The 23,336-nt window shown below is 42.8% G+C and overlaps 1 protein-coding gene across 1 annotated transcript in view; it reads right to left on the minus strand.

Moving 5' to 3' along the window:
- The window catches only part of GRXCR1 (glutaredoxin and cysteine rich domain containing 1), a 52,898-nt gene extending 30,771 nt beyond the window's left edge, over positions 1-22,127 (minus strand). The window contains exons 1-2 of the mRNA XM_081020159.1: positions 21,980-22,127; positions 21,050-21,670 (exon numbers count right to left, since the gene is read on the minus strand). Coding sequence (XP_080876285.1) covers positions 21,050-21,445 — 396 coding nt within the window. The 5' untranslated portion in view covers positions 21,446-21,670; positions 21,980-22,127. The remainder of the gene's footprint in view (positions 1-21,049; positions 21,671-21,979) is intronic.
- Positions 22,128-23,336: the final 1,209 nt, after the last annotated feature.

The raw sequence follows: 23,336 nt of genomic DNA on the forward strand, positions 1-23,336 counted from the left end.
TAAGCTAAAGCCTGGAAAGTCATTTAAAAAGCCTAAACTTCCTTCATTTATAACTACTAAAACCCCCTTGGAAGCAGGAGGAAAGGGGGGGGGGGACTTTGTTTAATGCCTGCAGGAGAGGGAGTGAAGAAAGATAAGTTTACACCGTCTCTAACCTGGGAACGGGGTGTCAGAGACAGAAATTGTTGGAGAGGTTTACTGACTGTGAATGGAATACTTTGACAGATAGCTAAAGAAGAGAAATAAACTGATTCCAATGTTGCCTTTTGCATTCTAAAGAAACAAAATATCTGAAAAATGAAAGTAATTTTCCTTTGTTGGACTTGCTTTAAAAAGATGGATACAAATAGAAATTGTCTCCTCTAGAGGGAGCTTGCTAAATTGTTGCTGCAGTCTACTTGAGGACTCTACAGCTGTGAAATTAAGATCGTGGGACCAGTCCTTTTGACCTTGAAATAAATATGAGCTGGGAGGAAGTTTTGGTGCTTGCTTTATGCAAGACAAGTGCTTTGTTGGAACAGATGCATGAGAAGATGGATCTGATGAATGAGAAAACGGATTTGATGACTGTGGTGGTCAATAACTGTGGACAAACAGGGAATATTGATACAGAAACCACTCAGGGACCAACTCAGGAACCTGTATTGATTGGGCAAGTGCAGAAGATAATGGAGGAGGTTGCGGTTGCACCTCAAATAATACAAATGGAGAGATCCGAGGCCCTGCAGGAGCATAAGCCGCTGTTTTTGAAGATTGAAGTTGGAGTGGGCCAGGGGGAGTCTGGAGCTGAGGAGGTTCTTAACTTCGGAGGGACTTTGAAATATGCTCTTAAATATCTTTTGGATTACATTGATGTCTGTGGGGAGTGGGACTGTGGGGAATGGGTTGGTTTGATGAAGGGAGATGGAGACAATCTTGGGCTGGAACCTCCCAGAGACCTACTCCTCAATGAGAAAGGAAAGAAATTAAGAAAGAGACCAACAAAAGACAAGGAAAAGTGCAGCTATAAACAAGAAGAAGAAGATCTGCAGAAGGGACATGGAAGAGACTTAAGAGCCTCGGACATAAGATTACCGGGTTGATGGACTAGATGGAATGGACAGTAAGGACTGACATGACCCGAGACCAGGAAGAAGAGACGCTGGATGAAGATTGGAAGAAAATTTATAAAGAAAAATTTTTATTTAGGGAATTAGCCTAAAATTAATGAATATTAGGGAAAATGTTGGAATGAAACTATATGGCTTTAGTAGAAATGATATAAGGTGCTATGTATAATTGAGTATTAAGTTTCAAGCTTTAAGGTATTTTACGGTAAGATAAGGTTAAATAAATTAAGGCAATTTGAATAACAGAATATGGGGAAAGATGGAAAGGATTTGTTGAGTTAATTAATAGGTTAAATTGTTAAGATAAATTATTCAATAAAAATTGAGAAAGATGGAAAGAATTTGCTGAAATAACTAATTAAACTAGAATACAAAAAGGGAGGTGTGAGGAGGTCAATGAAACAAGCAAATGGAAGTTAAAGATATGTAACATGGGATTTGTGTCTTTTTTTTATCTTTTTGCTGTATTGCTGTATTGGTTGTTATGCTTTGTTTTTTTTTTATGTATTGTAGTGTTGTTTCCTATTTTTTCTTTTTTCCTGTAATTCTGAAACTTTTAATAAACATTATTTATATAAAAAAAAAAAGAACTTTGCTTCAGGATGAGAACAGAACTAGTGCTCCGGCGGCGCGGCGGCAGCAGGAGGCCCCATTAGCTAAAGTGGTGCTTCAGGTTAAGAACAGTTTCAGGTTAAGAACGGACCTCTGGAACAAATTAAGTACTTAACCCGAGGTACCACTGTACTCTATTCTGAACTTAAAAATGGTAAGCATAATGCTGGTGGTCAACAAAAGAGGTTCAAAGACTCTCTGAAGGCAAATCTTTAAAAATGTAGTATACACACCAACAACTGGGAAACACTGGCCTGCGAGCGCTCCAATTGGAGAACAGCCTTTACCAAAGGTGCCATGGGTTTTGAAGATGCTCAAACTCAGGACGAAAGGGAGAAACGCACTCAGAGGAAGGCACGCTTGGCAAACCCTCATCGTGATCAACTCCTGCCTGGAAACCCATGTCTGCACTGTGGAAGGATGTATGGATCCAGAATTGGCCTCCACGGTCACTTACGGACTCATTGTTAAAACTGTGTTTATGGAAGACAATCTTACTTGGCCACACGTAAACTCTAAAGAAGAAGGCTCTGGGTTACCTAGCCTGGCAACCCAGCAGAAAATATTGCATCTAAGAAAATGACACAAAGAACGTTCGTGTCCCTTCAAGTGCAAGTCAATTTCAGCTGAAGTAGGCCACCTATTCCGCAGGGGAGACTGGCCCATTAAGGTGAATGGGGCACTGCCCCACCAGTATCGGACTGCTCTCAGCCACCTTCACCTGTCTGCCATCTTATTTACAACCAGTCAGGGATGCCCGCTTGAATAAAATAATGGGAGGGGCCTGTTAAGCCCCACCCCACATAATCGATTACATGACACAGTGCATGCACAACATTTGAATGGAAATGCCTATCAACTTGGGGAAGCAGTCCCCTCAAATATTTTATGGGGGGGAGCAAAGGGACCTCAGCCCCAAGGAGTTGGTTCTTATGCAGCCTGTCCAGATTATATACTGGCTGTCACCTTCCTCCCCCTTAGTCTCAGTGATGCCTTTGTAAAACACAACAGGGAAGATGGTGGAGATGGAACCAGAATTAGCTGGTTCTGCCTGTCATTGGCTCTGGTACGACCTACTGTTGGCCTCCCTGCCTTTCACACAATCAATCCCAATGGTCACCAGACATCACTGGATATACAAATTCATTTGAGAGCGGACAGCAATGCTTCATACAAACAAAATTCTTCTTCCTCCTCCTCCTCCTCCTCCTCCTCATTTTTTAAAAAATATTCCTGCACAGAAAAAACTGGAATTCCGAAAGGAAGAATTATAGGCTCCTGCTGGCTTTCTGTATGTAGAATTTTGTTGTGTGGAGCAGCAATCAATCATTCATTTCCCCAACTGTAGTCCTAGAGCCATTTTTCCATGGGCTGAGCTGTTTGTCAAGAGCAAGGATGGGGAATTTGTACCCGGGGTGATGGGAGTTGTAGTCTAGCAATGTCTAGAGAGCCACGGATTCCCTCCCCTTGGTCTGGAGAATACCTAAAGGAGCCCATATAGTTCTGGGTCAGATATACAGCACAGTTCTACCCCACTGAATTCTGCTGGAACGACTCCTATAACATTAAATAAAATAATAACTAGCTTTACTTTTAAAAAAAGGAGTAAAACTCCGGCATTTTCCATTGGTACCCAATTAGCATTTCATGTGAAAGGTTTCCCGAAACTCGTCACATTAGTGACTTTGCATGCTGTGCCCTTAATGAGGCAAAAAGATGCTCTGTCGCTGGGCTATCTTTAGATTAGCAAAGTGCTGATGAAGTGTTGACTCAGTCCTGTGACTGCAGTGCTCCTGCTGTATCTTTGAGGAAACTCAAAAGTGCAAGAACTTCAGAAAGAGACGCATATTCTCCTCTAGTAATGCGCAGAGCTGCACTAGAGTCAACCGTCAGAGAGCTCAGGGCTGCCCAATGGCCTTGCAGCGTACTTAACATAATTGGAACCATAACTCCCAACTGTTCCTCATCATTTAATCATGTCGAGAACGTGGAGAGGGCTTTTCATCTTCAAATTGCTTTACAAGCATTAATAAATTAAATAACATGGATCATCTTCATCGTCCCCCAATTATATGTGCTATTCTGCGTTATATGTTTGAACGTGTCCTCTGTTTTCATTAAAGCATGCTACCTTGGGGAAATTTCCTCGAATGAAATTTTCCTAGCAAGTATAATAAAACAAAACACACAAAGGAAAGGTTCTAGGAGGCAAATGTGCATTAAGTAGCAATGAAAAGAAATAGGTAGGGTAAAAACTCACACTACGGATATGCTTTTAGCAAGGTATCAGGTGAGAAAGTGCCTAGCCTGGGAGAGTAGTTAGGATGTTACAACTAGGGCTGGATGATATATCACTATATCATCCAAAACTGGTTTGAAGTCTGTATCATGGTAACGGTTTCAAAATTTTTGACCTGGCAATATGTCACGAATAATGATGTGCATGTTTGTGTGCTATGCAAAAGTCACAATGTGGGGAAAACCGTGAAGCCAGCCAATGTCTCTACATAGCTCCATCCTTATTTCAGACCTTGTGATATATCGGTATATTGCGATGTTTAGCTGGTGATATATCACAATGTTGAAACCCAAATATCGGCCGGCCCTACTGTTCGCCTCTACATAGTTCCATCCTTATTTCAGACAGCGTGATATATTAATATACCGTGATGTTTAGCTGGTGATATATTGTGACGTTGGAAACCAGATATTGCCCAGCCCTGCTTACAATATGCAAAATCTGTAAGTGCTTCAGAGGTCAGGGTCAATATATTTTTTGCTGCCAATATATTTTGCTGCCTGAGGCACAGGAGAAATGCAGGCTTCCATAGGCATTTGCTGGTTGTCCTCTTTGGGCTGATCCAGCAGGGCTGTTCTTATGTCCCCAGGATTGGCCTGCCAGTTGAATCTTACTTCAGCACTGGCCACATGACCATCCTCCACTACCTGGCAGTAGGTAAACTTTGAGACCACAGGGCAAGCCATATGGCACACACATCTTAGTCCTCCAACAAAGCCAGTGTGGTGTAGTGGTTAGAATGTTGGACTATGATCTGGGAGACCTGGGTTCAAAGCCCCACTCGGTGGTGGAGCACATAGCATCACCTTGGGCAAGTCTTTATCTCTTAGCCTGACCTACTTCATAAGGTAGTGTATGTGGGGTTGTACATTGACAATAAAGGTATTATTATTGTTGTTGTTGTTGTTAGGCCCCTTTCCAGGCAGTGAAATGCCTTCGGTTGGCACCTGGGTTAAATATTCATAAACCATTAGCGCATTAAAAAAAAAAATCATATACATTGAAATAATTTAAACATTGCAAAATTCAAAAATGACAAATGGCCAACACTGAATCAGATTAATTCTCTAATAATATTTGGGGGGGGGGGGACTTTCAGCAGGTGATAAAATATTTTGAGCATTTACAGGAAGCAAGTGCCACTGATTTCATCAGAATTCACTTTGACCAATAGAGTTTGGGAGCTGATGAGCAATGGTGTTAGTTTTAGTCATCTTAGGTTTGATAGAACTTCTTATTGAATCATAGAATTGTTGAGTTGGAAGGGACTCAAGAGGACATCTAGTGCAACCCCCTGCAACTCAGGTATCACAGCTAAAGAATCCCTGACAGAGCTCTGTTTTAAAACCTCCAATGTTCTCACCTTTAAAAATAATTTGTAGATTGACACTTTCATTTGCAATTGGTATTTCTTGCTGCATCAACTACAAAGAGGCTGTTGCGGGCTATTTATAAATAAGTATGGGGGGGTTTTGCAGAGTAATCTTAGCAAAAGAAAAAGGCTCCTGCCCTAAGATGCTTACTGTTAAAATAGAAGCTTGCAGTCGAAATAGCAGGGCGATATTGTTAAGCATCCCCTACAATCTAATTTGGGTCCTGGCACTTCAGATTAACCTTAATCTGACCCAAGGCCAATCTGACCTAGATCCAGGCCCTGAATCAAATCCGGAGCCTTCTACAGTGTTCAGTTAGGGTTTATACCTTAGTAAATATGCAGTTGGGACGCAGGTGGCGCTGTGAGTTAAACCTCAGAGCCTAGGACTTGCCGATCAGAAGGTCGGTGGTTCGAATCCCCGTGACAGGGTGAGCTCCCATTGTTCAGTCCCAGCTCCTGCCCACCTAGCAGTTCGAAAGCATGTCAAAGTGCAAGTAGATAAATAGGTGCTTTCGAACTGCTAGGTTGGCAGGAGCTGGGACCAAGCAACGGGAGCTCACCCCATCGTGGGGATTCGAACCGCCAACCTTCTGATCAGCAAGCCCAAGAGGCTCAGTGGTTTAGACCACATTGTTACCTGTGTCCCTTTAACCACTTGTAAGACACCCAAATAAATATTCCAAATTAAGGACGAGCCTTGTTTCTTCCCTTCCAGGAAAGGATTCCAGTGAGTTCATTCCCAAGCAAACATGTTGTCATGGATAAGGAAACAACTTCCTGTCTTGCCATCATGAGTTGTGCTCTTGTGTGTCGCACACAGTTTTGTGTGGAAATCCCAGAGTTGCCAACCTTCCCTTCCCCGCCCCCTCCCAGCACCACCTCCAGCAGAGCTTGTGGTCTTTTAAACAGTCATATGCTAGGCAGAAATGAAACAGGTTTTCCCAGCATGAAAATTTCTGCCTTTCATATGTCAAAGCAGGGGGCGAGGAGACCATTACAGTCCTATTCTATTTATGAGCCAGTTTTGAGAACAAGTTCTTAGTAAAGAAACAGATAACAGCAAATCTTACACACGCTCACGACATTATTTTTTCATGATACGGTTGGCATCTTTCTCTGAAAATACAGGTGGAAATATCCCTTTAGTTTCCAGAGCGATGGTGTTAAAATGCCTTCTACTGCATAGGCTAGCTATCCAGATGGCTTTTTTTCATCTTTCCTGTCAGGTGTGAAATGAGCATCTTCCTCGCGAGGTTTGCAACGACCTCTTCAGTTGATTTTCAGAGGGGAGAAACTATGAAGTGTTCCATGGCTCCTTTTCCTGAATCTATTGCTTAATTTGTCTCTCCCCCCCCCTTTTTTTTTTTTTTTTTAAAACCACATTTCACTCAGAAAGTGTTGAAATGTGCCTTGAAGGAAACAAAAGCAAAGAAATGAATCACAGAATCATAGAATGGTAGAGTCGGAAAAGAATCCCATCGGGGTGTCATCTAGTCCAACCCCCTGAAATGCAGGAATCTCAACTAGATCATGCAGGACACATGTCCATCCAATCTGTGCTTAAAAATCTTCTTAAAGAATAAAATAATAAAACATGGAATCAATCACAAAACATAGACCGACCTAGAAGAAGAAGAAAACCAACAAGCCAGCTTTCAAGATTTTTTACTAACAATGCAAACCACAGCTAAGATGGGGAGGGTCGGCAGTCAGCAAAATTAAAGGACAAATTGAAAAGATTTGCCTTGCAACTCTTTCTAAGAACCTGCAAGGCAGAGAACCTACACCACAAGCTACATTTGGAAGCAAATATCCAGAGGATTGGTTATCAGAAGATGGAGCGATGGTACCATGATTCATGGTCCTTTCCTGTTGCTCACTAGCAATAAAGGGGAGGATCAGAATGAAATGGTCAGTCCTATATGCCTGAATATTCCGTATCACTGCCCAACTCTGAGTTTTTGTTTGTTCATAAGCAAGTTCTAATTGTTCCTCTTACATATATCATCTATGCTACTGTCTTTATGCCCCCCTCTTAATAATAAAAAGGTAAAGGGACCCCTGACCATTAGGTCCATTCGTGACCGACTCTGGGGTTGCGGCGCTCATCTCGCTTTATTGGCTGAGGGAGCCAGCGTACAGCTTCCGGGACATGTGGCCAACATGACTAAGCCGCTTCTGGCGAACCAGAGCAGCACACAGAACCACCATTTACCTTCCCGCCAGAGCGGTACCTATTTATCTACTTGCACTTTGAGGTGCTTTCGAACTGCTAGGTTGGCAGGAGCAGGGACCAAGCAACGGGAGCTCACCCCGTCTCGGGGATTCGAACCGCTGACCTTCTGATCCACAAGTCCTAGGCTCTGTGGTTTAACCCACAGCGCCACCCGCATCGCCCTCTTAATAATACCGTCCAGCAAAAGAGAGAGAGAGAGAATCCAAAGAATGCAAAACTTAACAATGTTTCTCTGAATGGTAATACAGTGGATTCTTGGTTCTCAAACGTCTTGGTACCCAAACAACGTGGAACCCAAACAATGCAAACCCGGAAGTAAGTGTTCCAGTCTGCAAACTTTTTTCGGAAGTCAAATGTGCTCCATTTTGAGTGCCACACTTTAAATTTGAGTGTTACGCTGAGGTCTGTTTTTGCTATTTATTTGCGTTTTTGTTTTTGCTGCTTTTTGTTTTTTTGTTTTTGTGACTATGTGGAACCCTGTTCAGCTATTGATTGATTGATTGATTGATTCTTTGAATGATTCATTGATTGTGTGACTGCAGTACATTGCTTATTGCTTTCATGTTATGGGTCAATGGTCTCATTAGATAGTAAAATTGCTGTTTTCGGGGTTGTTTTTAAAAGTCTGGAACGGATTAATCCGTTTTGCATTACTTTCTATGGGAAAGCTCACCTTGGTTTTGGAACGCTTTGGTTTTGGAACGGACTTCCGGAACGGATTAAGTTTGAGAACCAAGGTATCACTGTATAACATCTGCTTAGACATTGTTTAATATTCAGTGTGCTATGCAGAAGCAGCATGGTCCTGTGCTTACAATTCACAGAGCAATTTGTATAGAAGCAGAACTAAACCGATGCTAATAGTCTGTAATGTCTCTGTATTAAAAAAGTAGGAAATGTAATGAAGTCCACTCTCAGGAAGGAATTCAACATCACATTAGTTTAAAGTCACCTAGCTATGTTCTAGTCTAGTTCTAGCTCCTAGCCTTTAGTCTAGTCTATGTTCCAGTGGCTTTTTTAAGAAAAGAAGGCTCAAGAAGCCAGTATGGTTCCTATGTCTGGCTGCACAACAGCCTGCTATGGCCCCAATACTTTCTGTGCACAGGCTGTTGCACTACAAGCTTCCGCTAGAGCAACTGTTACACTTCACCTCATGGACTCAGCTATACAGCTGCAAATAAAACGTTTTAAGTGCATTGTACAAATGTGACACTAGGTGGCAATAGTGAGCTTACAGCAAATTCAATATATTCAGACCTTGAAGCACGGCACGGGGGAAGCCACACAAAATTTATAATTGGCCATGTAATTGATTTCTAGTTGAAGTGGTATTGCTATTTGGTATAATAATATAATATAATATAATATAATATAATATAATATAATATAATATAATATAATATAATAATATAATATAATATAATATAATATAATAATATAATATAATATATAATGGATTTTTGTAATTGAAAATTAATTTATACACACACACACACACACACACACACACACACAGTGGTACCTCGGGTTACATACGCTTCAGGTTTCAGACTCCACTAACCCAGAAATAATACCTCGGGTTAAGAACTTTGCTTCAGGATGAGAACAGAAATCGTGCTTCGGCGGTGCGGTGGCAGCGGAAGGCCCCATTAGCTAAAGTGGTACCTCAGGTTAAGAAGAGTTTCAGGTTAAGAACGGACCTCCGGAACAAGTACTTAACCCGAGGTACCACTGTGTATATATATATATATATATATATATATGCGCTTTTAAAAAAAAAAAAAAAAAAACACATTTTCACAGCATTTTTTATATGTGTCTAGATTCCATCATCTCTCTCTGATTGCTCAACTGGCCTTCAGATAACACTGAATCCATGTCTGTACGTCTATAAAAAGAGCATTAGTATCCCTCAGCTTATAAAATACTGCACATACGTCAGGAAACATGCAGACTATATAGAAGCAAATCTTTTTTGGGTGGGTTGCGCTTGACTAAGATTACTAAGCTCCTTATACAACTGGCAAACATTTTCATAACTTTAGGGTTTAATATATCCCGGGGTAGGTTTCCTGTGTTCCTGCTGATATCTGTAGAACTTGCACTGGTCAGTTGATTCCGTTTCACTTATGAAAGTCAGCTCAAGTTAGCTGCGCTCAGCTCACACAAGATCTGGTATCAGGAAGCCTTGATCAGGAGCTGTCAAGAGAGGATGTTGACACCTCCTGCAAGAGTCACAGGAAGATCCACAAAGAGCCAGTACCCACGGGAGCTTCAGCTAGGGGAACAAATCTTCCAATTTCATTTTCTCTCCATTGCTGCACATTTCTGTAACAATTTGCAATTTTTAAAAAATCTTCATGAAAAATTGCAAGCGTTTTAGTGCCAGTGTCTCCCGATAAACACATTTTCCTGTGCATTTTTGACAAACGTACACATTTTTTTCAAGCAGTTCCCCCCTAATTCAATGCATTTTATGTTATTTTCATGAATGTGTGCATTTATATGCACACTTTACCCTAATATATGCAAAATAAAAAAAATCCTTCCAGTAGCACCTTTAAGACCAACTAAGTTAGTTCTTGGTATGAGCTTTCGTGTGCAAGCACACTTCTTCAGATACACATATGTGTATCTTCAGATACACATATGTGTATCTTCAGATACACATATGTGTATTCTTCAGATACACATATGTGTATCTTCAGATGTGTATCTGAAGAAGTGTGCTTGCACACGAAAGCTCATACCAAGAACTAACTTAGTTGGTCTTAAAGGTGCTACTGGAAGGATTTTTTTTATTTTGACTATGGCAGACCAACACGGCTACCTATCTGTAACTAATATATGCAAGTTTTTGTACATTTTACTTGGCTGGGGAACTGAACTGCAAAATTCAGAGAAGTGTGAATTCCAATGGGCAGCTGTGTTTTGATTCATTGCTTTGGAACATGCAGATTATATAGCTTTGCCTTTAAATGTGAACCGAATCACCTTTCTCCTTCCATCCCTACTTACAGCCCACTTGTATGCACTCTTGCTGAGAGGTACACATGCCAAAAGCACAAATTTCATTGCCCCAAATTGTTAAAATTGCCTGCTCCTTCTGCAGTCGATAAGGGGACGCAGGTGGCGCTGTGGGTTAAACCACAGAGCCTAGGGCTTGCCAATCAGAAGGTCGGCGGTTCGAATCCCTGCGACGGGGTGAGCTCCCGTTGCTCGGTCCCTGATCCTGCCAACATAGCAGTTCAAAAGCACGTCAAAGTGCAAGTAGATAAATAGGTACCACTCCGGCGGGAAGGTAAACAGCATTTCCATGTGCTGCTCTGGTTCACCAGAAGCGGCTTAGTCATGCTGGCCACATGACCCGGATTGGAAGCTGTACGCCGGCTCCCTCGGCCAATAAAGCGAGATGAGTGCCGCAACCCCAGAGTCGGTCATGACTGGACCTAATGGTCAGGGGTCTTTTTTTTCTGCAGTCGATAAAAACCACAATTGTCATTAGGATGTATTTCGAAAAAAGATGTTCTCAGATGATGCATCTTTTTCATAAGTTGGCTTTGCTTGTGTACAAAACCAGGTTCTTGCCAAATGTTGATTTTTCCCTTTCTGAAATATAGCTTGCTGTTCTCCTACATGACCTGGATTGTGACCACAATCCTAACCACATTTACCTGGCGGTAAGAATTTGATGGGACTTACTTCTGAGTAGACATGGTTAAGGTTCCAGCCTCAATGCCTGACTGAATAATCTACAAGGCTCCATCCGAATGCTTCACAAGGTTTTCAAGCAACTACTTTTAATGGTTCAAATTCTGAAAATGGATGTTTCAAGTATATTGGACCCCAGTCCACCTAGGAAGGAATGGGCTGGTTCAGATAGTTGCTGGTGATGTAAGGCTGATAATACTTCTTTGAGGCATGTGGTGCAGGTGTATCCTGTGTTGTCTTCCTTCTAGTCAGAAATTAATTTTGTTTTGGAAAAACTCTTTATATTTGCAGATATTCGCAGGTTTTTTAATGATGTTCCTGCAATGTGGGAGACTAACAATGAAAGTGGACCCTGTGAGCCTTTAGAGACTGATACTTTGAGGATGGAAGAATAAACACCCACCATCTATTACTCAATAGTCCGAAATCTTCCTGCTCTCTCTGCTTTTAAATATATATATATATCTCTGCATTTGAGTATACCATCATCAACCTTGTTTTGTTATCAATTCAGACATCCAAATATATAGTAAACTGCCCTGAAATCTATGGATGAAGGGAAGTATACAAATTTAATAAATCAATAAAAAAATAGATTCAGTTAGGTAGCCGTGTTGGTCTGACACAGTCAAAATAAATTAAAAAATTGTCCAGTAGCACCTTAGAGACCAACTAAGTTTGTTCTGAGTATAAGCTTTCATGTGCATACACACTTCTTTAGATACTTCAGATTCTTCTGGTATCTGAAGAACTGTGCATGCACACGAAAGCTTATACCCAGAACATTAGTTGGTCTCTAAGGTGCTACTGGACAATTTTTTAATTAAAAAAATAAATATTTCAGTTAGGAGTGATGGGTCATCCTTTCTGTTAAGGTGAGCTGACATTAATCCTCTCTTTTTATTTCATTCTGTTATATTTGCAACTAATGTATTTTTTTAAAAGAGAAGCAAGGTCGCTATTATTTTCATGCGAAGGAAGAGGAACAGTGGTTAAAAAGCAGTGTTTTGGCAAAAGCTGACTAGTCTAGTCAACTCAAGTGAGATTTGAATTCATATTTCTAAATTCCAAGCAGTCCGTCCATTGGAAGAGAAGGCCCCTCCAGGTTTCAGAAAGATAATGTTTAACTCTAGCCCAGCACGCCTTTGGTTTAGCATCGCAAGCCAGGCGACACTCAGAACCCCTCATTCTCAGTCCCAAAGGTACAAAAGCCCACAGAAAGGGCCACCAATGAAATTGCTACATCACCTTTTCTTCTAGCAGCTTTGCCTGGAGGATGTGGAAAGATGTTGTCATGGCAACTGCATTTCCCTTCTCATTGAAGCAGGCAAAAGAAGATGAGGGGGGAGGGGTTGCCATAGCAACTTTTTCCACACCAGACACCAGCAGCAATCAAAAGGCAAGTCGGGAGGGATAAATAAAACCCCCATGGGGCAGCAGTAGCGTTGCCTTCTTGGAATATTGAAGGCTCTAGTCCTGGCACATCTGCTTTGTGGAAAAGCAGACTGCAAGCTGGTGGCATGCCAAATTATTTTTGAGCCAAAATTGACCATTTGAAAGGGCATGAAAGTTATGCAGACCCTCTCCATCCCCCGCAAGAATCTATTTTCCATGCTTTTGTGTATATATTTGTGCCATCCCTATTAGAAACCATTTAGCTCCTCAGTACACTACTGATTTGAATTCTGGTGCTGAAGGAGACTCGAGAGTCCCATGGACTGCAAGAAGATCAAACCGATCCATTCTTAGGGAAATCAGCCCTGAGTGCTCACTGGAAGGACAGATCCTGAAGCTGAGGCTCCAATACTTTGGCCACCTCATGAGAAGAGAAGACTCCCTGGAAAAGACCCTGATGTTGGGAAAGATGGAGGGCACAAGGAGAAGGGGACGACAGAGGATGAGATGGTTGGACAGTGTTCTCGAAGCTACCAGCATGAGTTTGACCAAACTGCAGGAGGCAGTGGAAGACAGGAGTGCCTGGCGTGCTCTGGTCCATGGGGTCACGAAGAGTCAGACACGACTAAACAACAACAACACACTACTGCTTGGGTTGCCTTTTTTTAAAAAATGCATCACATAGTGACCATGACGACATCGCAGACCACTTGAGTCAGGTTTGGTCACGTCATTGAGGGCAAATGAAGCTGCATTGTCTGAAGTTCCACAACTACTTAACAGCTTTGAACTGACATGTGGTAGAAAAGGCAGTTCACTCATGCACACCTGAATATATCTATATCCAGTGCTTTCCCCCCCCCAAGGGGGTACTCAAGGGTACGCAGTACTGGCACATGTTTTTTGGTGTTGTTTGAAATTGTGGCACTTGCTGTAACAACTTCATGTTGAGTCCCAACACCTATTTGTCTAGAAGAAAGACACTGTCTATATCAGTATCTATCTGTTTAACCTTCCTGCAATATTTCCAACCCCTGAAGCCTCGCCAAGATGTGGGGACACCCTTTTAGGTCCAACATGTACAGTAGTACATCGGGTTAAGTACTTAATGCGTTCCGGAGGTCTGTTCTTAACCTGAAACTGTTCTTAACCTGAAGCACCACTTTAGCTAATGGGGCCTCCCGCTGCTGCCGCGCCACCAAAGCACGATTTCTGTTCTCATCCTAAAGCAAATTCGTAACCTGAGGTAATATTTCTGGGTTAGCGGAGTCTGTAACCTGAAGCGTATGTAACCCAAGGTACCACTGTATATGTGTGTAAAATTCAGCTGACCAAAAAAAAAGGATAGTCCTTTCTAAGACTCTTCATGTTGCCTTTCTGTGGGCGAAACCACAGAGCCTAGGACTTGCCGATCAGAAGGTCGGCGGTTCGAATCCCCGCAACGGGGTGAGCTCCCGTTGCTCAGTCCCTGCTCCTGCCAACCTAGCAGTTCGAAAGCATGCAGTGCAAGTATATAAATAGGTGTCGCTCCGGTGGGAAGGTAAACGGCATTTCCGTGCGCTGCTCTGGTTTGCCAGAAGCGGCTTAGTCATGCTGGCCACATGACCCGGAAGCTGTACGCCAGCTCCCTCGGCCAATAAAGCGAGATGAGCGCCGCAGAGCAACCCCAGAGTTGGGCACGACTGGACCTAATTGTCAGGGGTCCCTTTACCTTTTACCTTTTAAATGGCCTGCTAATGCAGCCCAACTCTGCCTTTTGTCGCCTTCTCCTATCTTAAATAGCTTCCTCATGTTTTTAGTTGAAAAGAGAATTTGTAAGTAGGTCAACTGTGTGGACCTTTTTTAGTAAGAGAGAATTTTGAAGCAGTGTTAGGCCCAAGAGATCCTATTTAAGAGAAACGGTTCCAGTTAAATCTAGGACAGGGTGGGGAACTTTTTTTCCCTTCAGTCTAAGGGTCTCATTCTCCTCTGGGCAGCATTCTGGGGGACACATGCTAGTCGTGGCCAGAAGCAAAAGGAGGCGGGGCAACATATTCAAATTTTTACCTTTATACAAGAGACTAGTTTCAACACACACACACACACACACACACACACACACACACACCTCTTTATCCTCCATCCAAACAAGTAAGAGACAGTGTTGTTGTTGTTTAGTCGTGTCCGACTCTTCGTGACCCCATGGACCAGAGCACACCAGGCACTCCTGTCTTCTACTGCCTCCCGCAGTTTGGTCAAACTCATGTTGGTAGCTTCGACAACACTGTCAAACCATCTCGTCCTCTGTCGTCCCTTCTCCTTGTGCCCTCCATCTTTCCCAACATCAGGGTCTTTTCCAGGGAGTCTTCTCTTCTCATGAGGTGGCCAAAGTATTGGAGCCTCAGCTTCACGATCTGTCCTTCCAGTGAACACTCAGGACTGATTTCCTTAAGAATGGATATGTTTGATCTTCTTGCAGTCCATGGGACTCTCAAGAGTCTCCTCCAGCACCATAATTCAAAAGCATCAATTCTTTGGCGATCAGCCTTCTTTATGGTCCAGCTCTCACTTCCATACATCACTACTGGGAAAACCACAGCTTTAACTATACAGACCTTTGTCAGCAAGGTGATGTCTCTGCTTTTTAAGACACATTATTAGAGTTCAAAGACACATACCAACCAGGCAAAAACACTCCAAGAGGATGCAAAGCAGAAGCAGTGAGGGGTGTAATCTAAGAAAAGGGAGTTTCACAGGGGAGAGCCCTGAGGGCCAGGTTGGAAGGCTTTGAAGGCCACATTTGGCTCTCTGAAGTTTCCCATCTATTATCCAAGTTCCCCTTTGAGGACATATTTTTGGCAGCTTTATGACAGAGGATCAGAAATCAATATCTTTCTGACTGGGTGGTTCAGATGTTAGGTGTGATTTTTTTCCCCCTGGGCTTCTGAAATCAGATGACTACTTTATTCCATAAATATTGTTCAAAGGTTATGTGACGAATGCTCTCTGTTCATTACTTTAGTGAAAAGAGCATCATATAATTGGGTTGATTTGCACGTGTGTATTCATCATTTCATGGCTCTCAGCGGAATGTGTTGACTTCCTCTGTTGAAAAGTATCACCTTTGAGAGACATTGACAGCAATAGATATGAAAGCTCAGACTAATTTATGGTGTCTGCTTTACACATCCAAGTCACATCACTTGATCCTGCCATCAGCTGGGTACTTGGACTGTCAATGAGCTGGGGAAAGTTTCGGCGGAGAAAACAAGAAGCTGAAGACAGGTTATGGAAAACTATTGCAGCCTTGTCCCACTCACAGACCTCTGTGACAGCACAGCCATCTTAGCTCTGTGCATAGGTTCAAACCACTTGTTGAGGAATATGTCTTACATGTGTATTGCTGATAGGACTCTGCAGTAGACAGTGGCATAGTTTGGGGGGCAGAGGGGCGGTTGCCTCAGGAGCAAAATTGTTTGGGGGCACAAAATTTAAACACCCAGTGCTGCCTCAATACAGCTGCACACTTCAGTTGCTGGGCTCTGTTGAAAATGGCTTCTTCATGCGAACCAGGAAGTAACCTCTCCAGGCAACAGAATGACTCTTCTTTTCTTATCTCTATAGCCGTGCTCTCCTGAGTGACGTGGACGCTTTTAGACAGTTGAATGCGCATGCGTACTCCATCCGTTTCCCTCTACCCATCCACCCTCCTCTGCACAGCCCCTGGCACTGGCAACCCATGTTACACCACTGCCAGTAGATCCTCCAAGTAGATTTACTTTATAAATACTGTGCGTTGGCTAGCTGTTGAAATGCAGTCACAACAGAGAACCACCTCAAAACCAGCTATCTGAGCTGGCTTTTTCCTACCACGAGAAACTAACCATGCCCCACATACTACCTTTCTGCTTTTCTCACAGTCCCCTCAATCCCCTTCAGAAGATTGCCCTAGCCTAGATGTTGAGTAGATGAACCCATGAGCTAATGAGCTGGTTACAAACCCTGCAAGATCTTCAAGCGGAGGCAGCAGGAAAAACCTCAGAGAACATAGGTTTGGGAACCATTTGCACAATCCAAAGTTGTTTGATCCTTTATTTGATCCTATTTGAATAGTGAAAGTGTTGCATATTACATAGTGATTCCTCCTAAGCTGTGAGTTGCCTCTCTGTGCAGTTGTCTGCTTTGAATTCTATGTGAATAGTTGGGTATCAAGACCACATCCACTCACCCACTTAATTTTATTGCATATATATTTTAGGAATGCAGCTGATGTGCTGTGCATCCTGATGCACATTCACACTGCAGTGCTCATTCTGGTTCCACTTAACAAAGTGGCTGCATTTGTCTTTTGATGCAGAATGGAATTCATATATTCATCCCAGGTCACTCCTTGTTACATGTGACTATTAACAGAGTCAATGAGGTAGCTTAGGAAACTGCAATTAATCCAGAATGCGGCAGCTAGACTGGTGACTGGGAGTGGCTGCTGAGACCATATAACACCGGTCCTGAGAGACGTGTATTGACTCCCAGTATGTTTTCAAGCACAATTCAAAGTGTTGGTGCTGACCTTTAAAGCCCTAAACGGCCTCGGACCAGTATACCTGAAGGAGCATCTCCACCTCCATCATTCTGCCCAGACACTGAGGTCCAGCACCAAGGGCCTTCTGGGGTTCCCTCATTGCGAGAAGTGAGGTTACAGGGAACCAGGCAGAGGGCTTCTCGGTAGTGGCGCCTGCCCTGTGGAACGCCCTCCCATCAGATGTCAAGGAAATAAGCAACTATCTTACTTTTAAAAGACATCTGAAGGCAGCCCTGTTTAGGGAAATTTTAATGCTTAATGCTGTATTGTGTTTTTAATATAGAATCATAGAGTTGGAAGAGACCACAAGGGCCATCGAGTCCAACCCCCTGCCAAGCAGGAAACACCATCAGAGCACTCCTGACATATGGTTGTCAAGCCTCTGCTTAAAGACCTCCAAAGAAGGAGACTCCACCACACTCCTTGGCAGCAAATTCCACTGTCGAACAGCTCTTACTCTCAGGAAGTTCTTCCTAATGTTTAGGTGGAATCTTCTTTCTTGTAGTTTGGATCCATTGCTCCGTGTCCGCTTCTCTGGAGCAGCAGAAAACAACCTTTCTCCCTCCTCTATGTGACATCCTTTTATATATTTGAACATGGCTATCATATCACCCCTTAACCTCCTCTTCTCCAGGCTAAACATGCCCAGCTCCCTTAGCCGTTCCTCATAAGGCATCGTTTCCAGGCCTTTGACCATTTTGGTTGCCCTCCTCTGGACACGTTCCAGTTCGGTTGGAAGCCGCCCAGAGCGGCTGGGGAAACCCAGCCAGATGGGCAGGGTATAAATAATAAATTATTATTATAACTACGTGAGGAACTGTCTGGTCCAGGGGTGCCAACTTGAACAAAATATTGGAGGAGCCCAAGTAAGACCTACCCCACATAATCAATCACAAGACGCCTATCAACTTTGAGGGGGCTTCTATAGCCTGGTCTCCTGCACCCCCTGCCTGACCACTACATTTGACCAGAAATTCTGCTGTAGGACATCTGCCCATCAACTTTCATCATGGCATTCTGTTTAGCAGCACCTATCTTATGGAATTCTCTCCTTTTGAACACTGGATGCATATCTTCTGTACTAGGTTACAGTTGTTGCAAACTTTCTCATTTACTCAAGCTTTCCCTGCAAAGCAAACAGCCCTGTGTTTGGGGTTTTAGATGTGCTATATAGTTTGCATGCATATATGTGTGTGTTGAATTTTATACTGTTTCAATATATTTCTCATTGCACTCCACTTAATTAATGGTATATAATACTGTAAATATGTAAATAAAATGAGCCGAATAATACTCAACATTTAAAGGCTGAAAATGAGATTTAGAAAAATATAATTAGTTAAAAATTGATATTTTGAGATATATTTTTCTATTTCCTCAGTATACAAATATTAGGATTTTATATCAAGAAACCATACATTTAGGCTATAATCGCACATCACCATACTCAGCTGACTTACTTCTGAGTAGACATGTATTGAATTCAATTGGCTTCTTTCTCTAGGAGTCCTGAAATTTATTGTACAAAGAAGGCTGCAGCCTAAGTACTCAGAATAGGGGAAAAATTCAAATGAAGCAATTTAATCCTTTCCTGCAGCTAGTGAGAAGAGGGTCTTATTAAGACAGAGAGCTCTAACTCAGTTTTCATTTCCCCTCTACTAAAGTGTTTTTGTGTGTCCATTATTCATTATCAAAGGTAACATTCTTGGTTCGACAAGTTGGTGGGAGTTTGCAAGTATGCATTTTTTACATAAGGAAGATGTAAAGATGCAAACAGTTGCCTAAAGCTGTTAAAATTATATCATATGACTATGCTGTAATGACACATTTCCATTCTTAATCCGTTTTCAGAAGTCCAAAATTAATGCTTCACATACGTAATCATTTCAAGACTTAATATGACGTGAAAAGAGCCTTCATTATTTTCAACCTGAAAATCGCCAGAAGGAAAGGGTGATAAGAGGGATTAATAATTTATTTGCAACCTTAGTATATCTCACTAGGAATTACTGGGTTGTATTCAACAGAGATCGTAGGGCCTCCATTAGCAGAGCAGGGAGAGAATAAATTTTCAGTGGTGTCCCCTCCCACCTGCAGCCCCCTAAATTTACTCTGGAGGGTCCCACAACCATCTGGAGCAGATTTAGGGAGGTGACAGTCTGCAGCAGAAAGGGTGAATCACCAAAGCTTTCTTCCCTCCCTGTTCCACTGATGGAAACCTTTTTGTCAGCTGAGTAACAGCACCAGATACAACCCACCATTAGGTAGGATGAACATGATTCAGCCAGTCCTTGGAATATTTAAGTCCTCTGGACTTCAGTGGCAGAGGGTGACAATGCAATCGCCTGTATGTCTACTCAGAAGAAAGGAAAGGTAAATGTGCAGAGGACTGCAACTTTAGGCATGTATTTAATTGTCCCATTAAAAGAGTAAGTCTGAAAAGTGCTTGACTGAGGCTAGATCATCTAACTCCTGCTTGTAAAAACCAACAATGGTTTTCAGGGGTTAATTCAAGCTGGATATCACCAGGGCTTAATACTGCTAGGGCTAAAATCCAGAACAGGTTGAACGAAAAAAATATCCTTTGAGAATTCATATTCTTCACCATCAAGGAGCACTTCAAACACGACAAAATTTCTACATGTAAGAAAAATCTTGCAGACAAGTATGCACTACTCTTTTTTACTTTAAATCTCAAATTGCATAGTGGAGCAGAGGCATAGCTACAAACCCAAAAGTCCACAGTTCAATTTTTGCCTTTGCTAGGACCCAACTAGATAACCTTTAGGCAAGTTACCAACCCTTGCTCTGCTCCCCATCTCTACCGTTACATAATAATGCTAGTCTACCTTAGAGGATTATAAGAATTACTGAGATCAGTTGTAGTGCTACATAATAATAATAATGTCATGGCTGTGAGAAGCATGTTTTTACAATATTGAAATTGGTTATTAAAAACAGGACTGATTAACCACATCAGAACCTGATATAAAAAGGAAATATTTCTGACAAGGCCAATTTTTAAATGAAATGATGAACAGCAGTCTATTTCAGATGGCATCTTCCAAAGGGAGCTTCATTTAAGCTCTCCATTGTCTGTCCCACTCCCAGCATTCCCATGTGCAGTGGCCCCGCCCCCTTTTGACCTGACCTGACCTTTCAGGTATCGAGCATGAAGGACTGCGAGGAGATTCTCACGGAGTTCCACTGAACATGTTTAGAATAATTTCTGCAATCTGGAGTCTCAATTGTACAGTTCCTGATCATGGGGAGAATTCTAGTGAACATGGTTAGAATTCTCCCCATGACTTGAGGGCTTTTGGAGCAAAGCCTGGGAGTTCACCCCAATACCCTTACACCATTTGAGTCCCAACACATTATTTTGATCACCTGAGCAGGGCTAACTACATACCCCAAAAGTGCTTGAAAAGAATATTTAATACACCATGTGGTGAAGATCTTTCCAGAGACCTTTAGAGTGTTCCCCTTTGAGGTTTTTTGGGGTGCGATCTAGCCTGCAGGCTTCCGGTAATGTCAATTTTTATTTTTATTTCTTGCTTTTGTTGCAAAGATATCAAAGGCTGACCTCTAGATCAAAAGGAGCTCTCATTTTAGGCATTAATCTCTGGGATGTTGTTATGGACTCTGACTGTTGAGCATACATAGACAAAAATATGGCGCGTGCTTTGGGATAATTTGAAAGTGGAGACAGACAGAGGTTGTAGACTAGGAGCAAAGCCGTTTCACTTACCTCAAATACCTTTGTTAAATTGTCAAAGAGGGCTTGACCAGCACTGACTTTGTGCTTGACTCCTCGAACGGTGCCATTTTTGCTGAGGATGTTGACTCTTTTGGTGCCAAATCCTCTCTCTTTGGCAGCTCTCACGAAAATGAGCATGTCATCGCCCACCTTCTCGTTCTCATCCCACTCCAACCCAAGGTTTCCGTTGTGCGGCCCGTCCGATTCACTCAGCCTGCTGTTTGGGTCTGTTTCCGAGCTGCTGGTGCACTCGGAATCCAGTGAGTCAGAGGTCTCCCCGTCGGCGTACACCTCCTTGAGCACTCTCCCGCTGTGAGAAGAAGCAACCCGGAATCGGACTTTCCTCGGCTGCCTCTCGCCCTCGCCCTTGCTGTCGCTCTTAAACATTGTCCCATCCGTCGAAATCAGCCGCTTACATCCTACTGGTCTAGGTTGTCATCGCATTTGCCAGATTCTCACACTTAAAACAATATCAAAGTTGTTTTCCACTGACGGCGCCACCGCTCATATGAAGCGAACATCGAAGGAAAGTGGAGTCCGAAGAAGCGACAGAGCTGTTCAGCAATTAATAATGGATGCAGGCATGTGCTATGGTTACCTTTAAACTAAAACCTGTAAAATGAGAGGAACAATTAAATATTCACGATCCATTGTGTGTTTTCCTCAGTGTCAGAAAGGGGGTGGTGGTAAGAAAAAGAGTCCAAGGCTGAAAGAAAGAAACACCTTAAGTTATATCTAAGACATATATGTTAGTTTTCACAGCATAATAGAGACATAAGGTGGAGAAAAGAGGAAATGTAGAAACCTTCCTGTGCTCCTGTTTCCTGACAGCTGCTGGCAGGTCCCCCACTTGCTGCTTGGAGCTATCTTCAAGCTGGCATCCTCAAATGACATTTTGTGGAGCAATCTTAGGCCAGTTACCTGTTACACCTTCCGAGCCGGGTCTTCTTAAAGTTGCTCAAATGGCCGCTTGCAGTCTGTGGCAAGCTGGCTCATCACAAACTGAGGGAGCTGTGTTGCGAACAGGTCCTCAGGCAACATGCTCTAGAGCCTACGAGGGGAACTTCTGGCTTTTCAGATGTTCTTGGGTTCCAATTCCCATCAGTCCCAGCCAGCATGGCCAACAGCCAGAGATGTTGGATGCTGGAATCCAATGACATCCAAAGGACCAAAGTTTCCCATCGCACCCACCCAGTGGCAGCTATTATCATCTGGTAAACTGGCTCACTATGAGGTTGTGGTAGTTTTGACGCCATCTCATGTATGTGATTTCACCTCTCTCACCTCCTTCAAAACACTCAGCTGCCCTTTCCTGGGGGAACGGCCTTTGCCTTGTCCTTGTGCAATGGTGCATATGCATATTTACTCACAGGGAAGTCCCATTGGACTCATTCCCTACCACCACCACTCTTCTCCCTCCCCATTCCTTTTTTCTCATTCCATCCACCCCTCTCTCTGGTTCTCTCCCAACCCCACACCAATTTTTGAGTGAAAGCAGGCATTTGTCTAATGTTGCCTTTGTGACTCTATAACACAAGCCACATACAGTACATCAATATAACATGTTGCTTCGTTTGTGATGAACTGGATTTGCTGCTTGCCGAAATCAAAGGGGGGTGCTGGGAGAAGCTAAAATAGTTTCAAGAAGACTAACAAAAAATCTCTGTAATAAAATGTTTAAAATATATAGCACCTACTCTTCTATATATTTTAAACATTTTATTACAGAGATTTTTTGTTAGTCTTCTTGAAACTATTTTCTTGAAACTATATAAAAAGTCTTCTTGAAACTATATAAAAAATATATAGCACTTACTCTTCTAGGGACGCAGGTGGTGCTGTGGGTTAAACCACAGAGCCTACGACTTGCCGAGCAGAAGGTCGGCGGTTTGAATCCCCGCGACGAGGTAAGCTCCCGTTGCTCGGTCCCTGCTCCTGCCAACCTAGCAGTTCAAAAGCATGTCAAAGTGCAAGTAGATAAATAGGTACCGCTCCGGTGGGAAGGTAAACGGCGTTTCCGTGCATTGCTCTGGTTTGCCAGAAGCTGCTTAGTCATGCTGGCCACATGACCCTCGGCCAATAAAGCGAGATGTCCGCCGCAACCCCAGAGTTGGTCATGACTGGACCCAATGGTCAGGGGTCCCTTTACCTTTACCTTTACCTACTCTTCTGCTCTTCAGCTTCTTATATCTCAAGGCTTAAACCGTACCATTAAAGTTGAAAAGGGTCTCAATCACTCAAATCATGCAACCTTTTTAGCAGCATCCTGTATGAATCC

Source organism: Podarcis pityusensis (assembly GCF_964106645.2).
Source record: "Podarcis pityusensis genome assembly, chromosome: 9".
Classification (NCBI taxonomy): Eukaryota; Metazoa; Chordata; class Lepidosauria; order Squamata; family Lacertidae; genus Podarcis; species Podarcis pityusensis.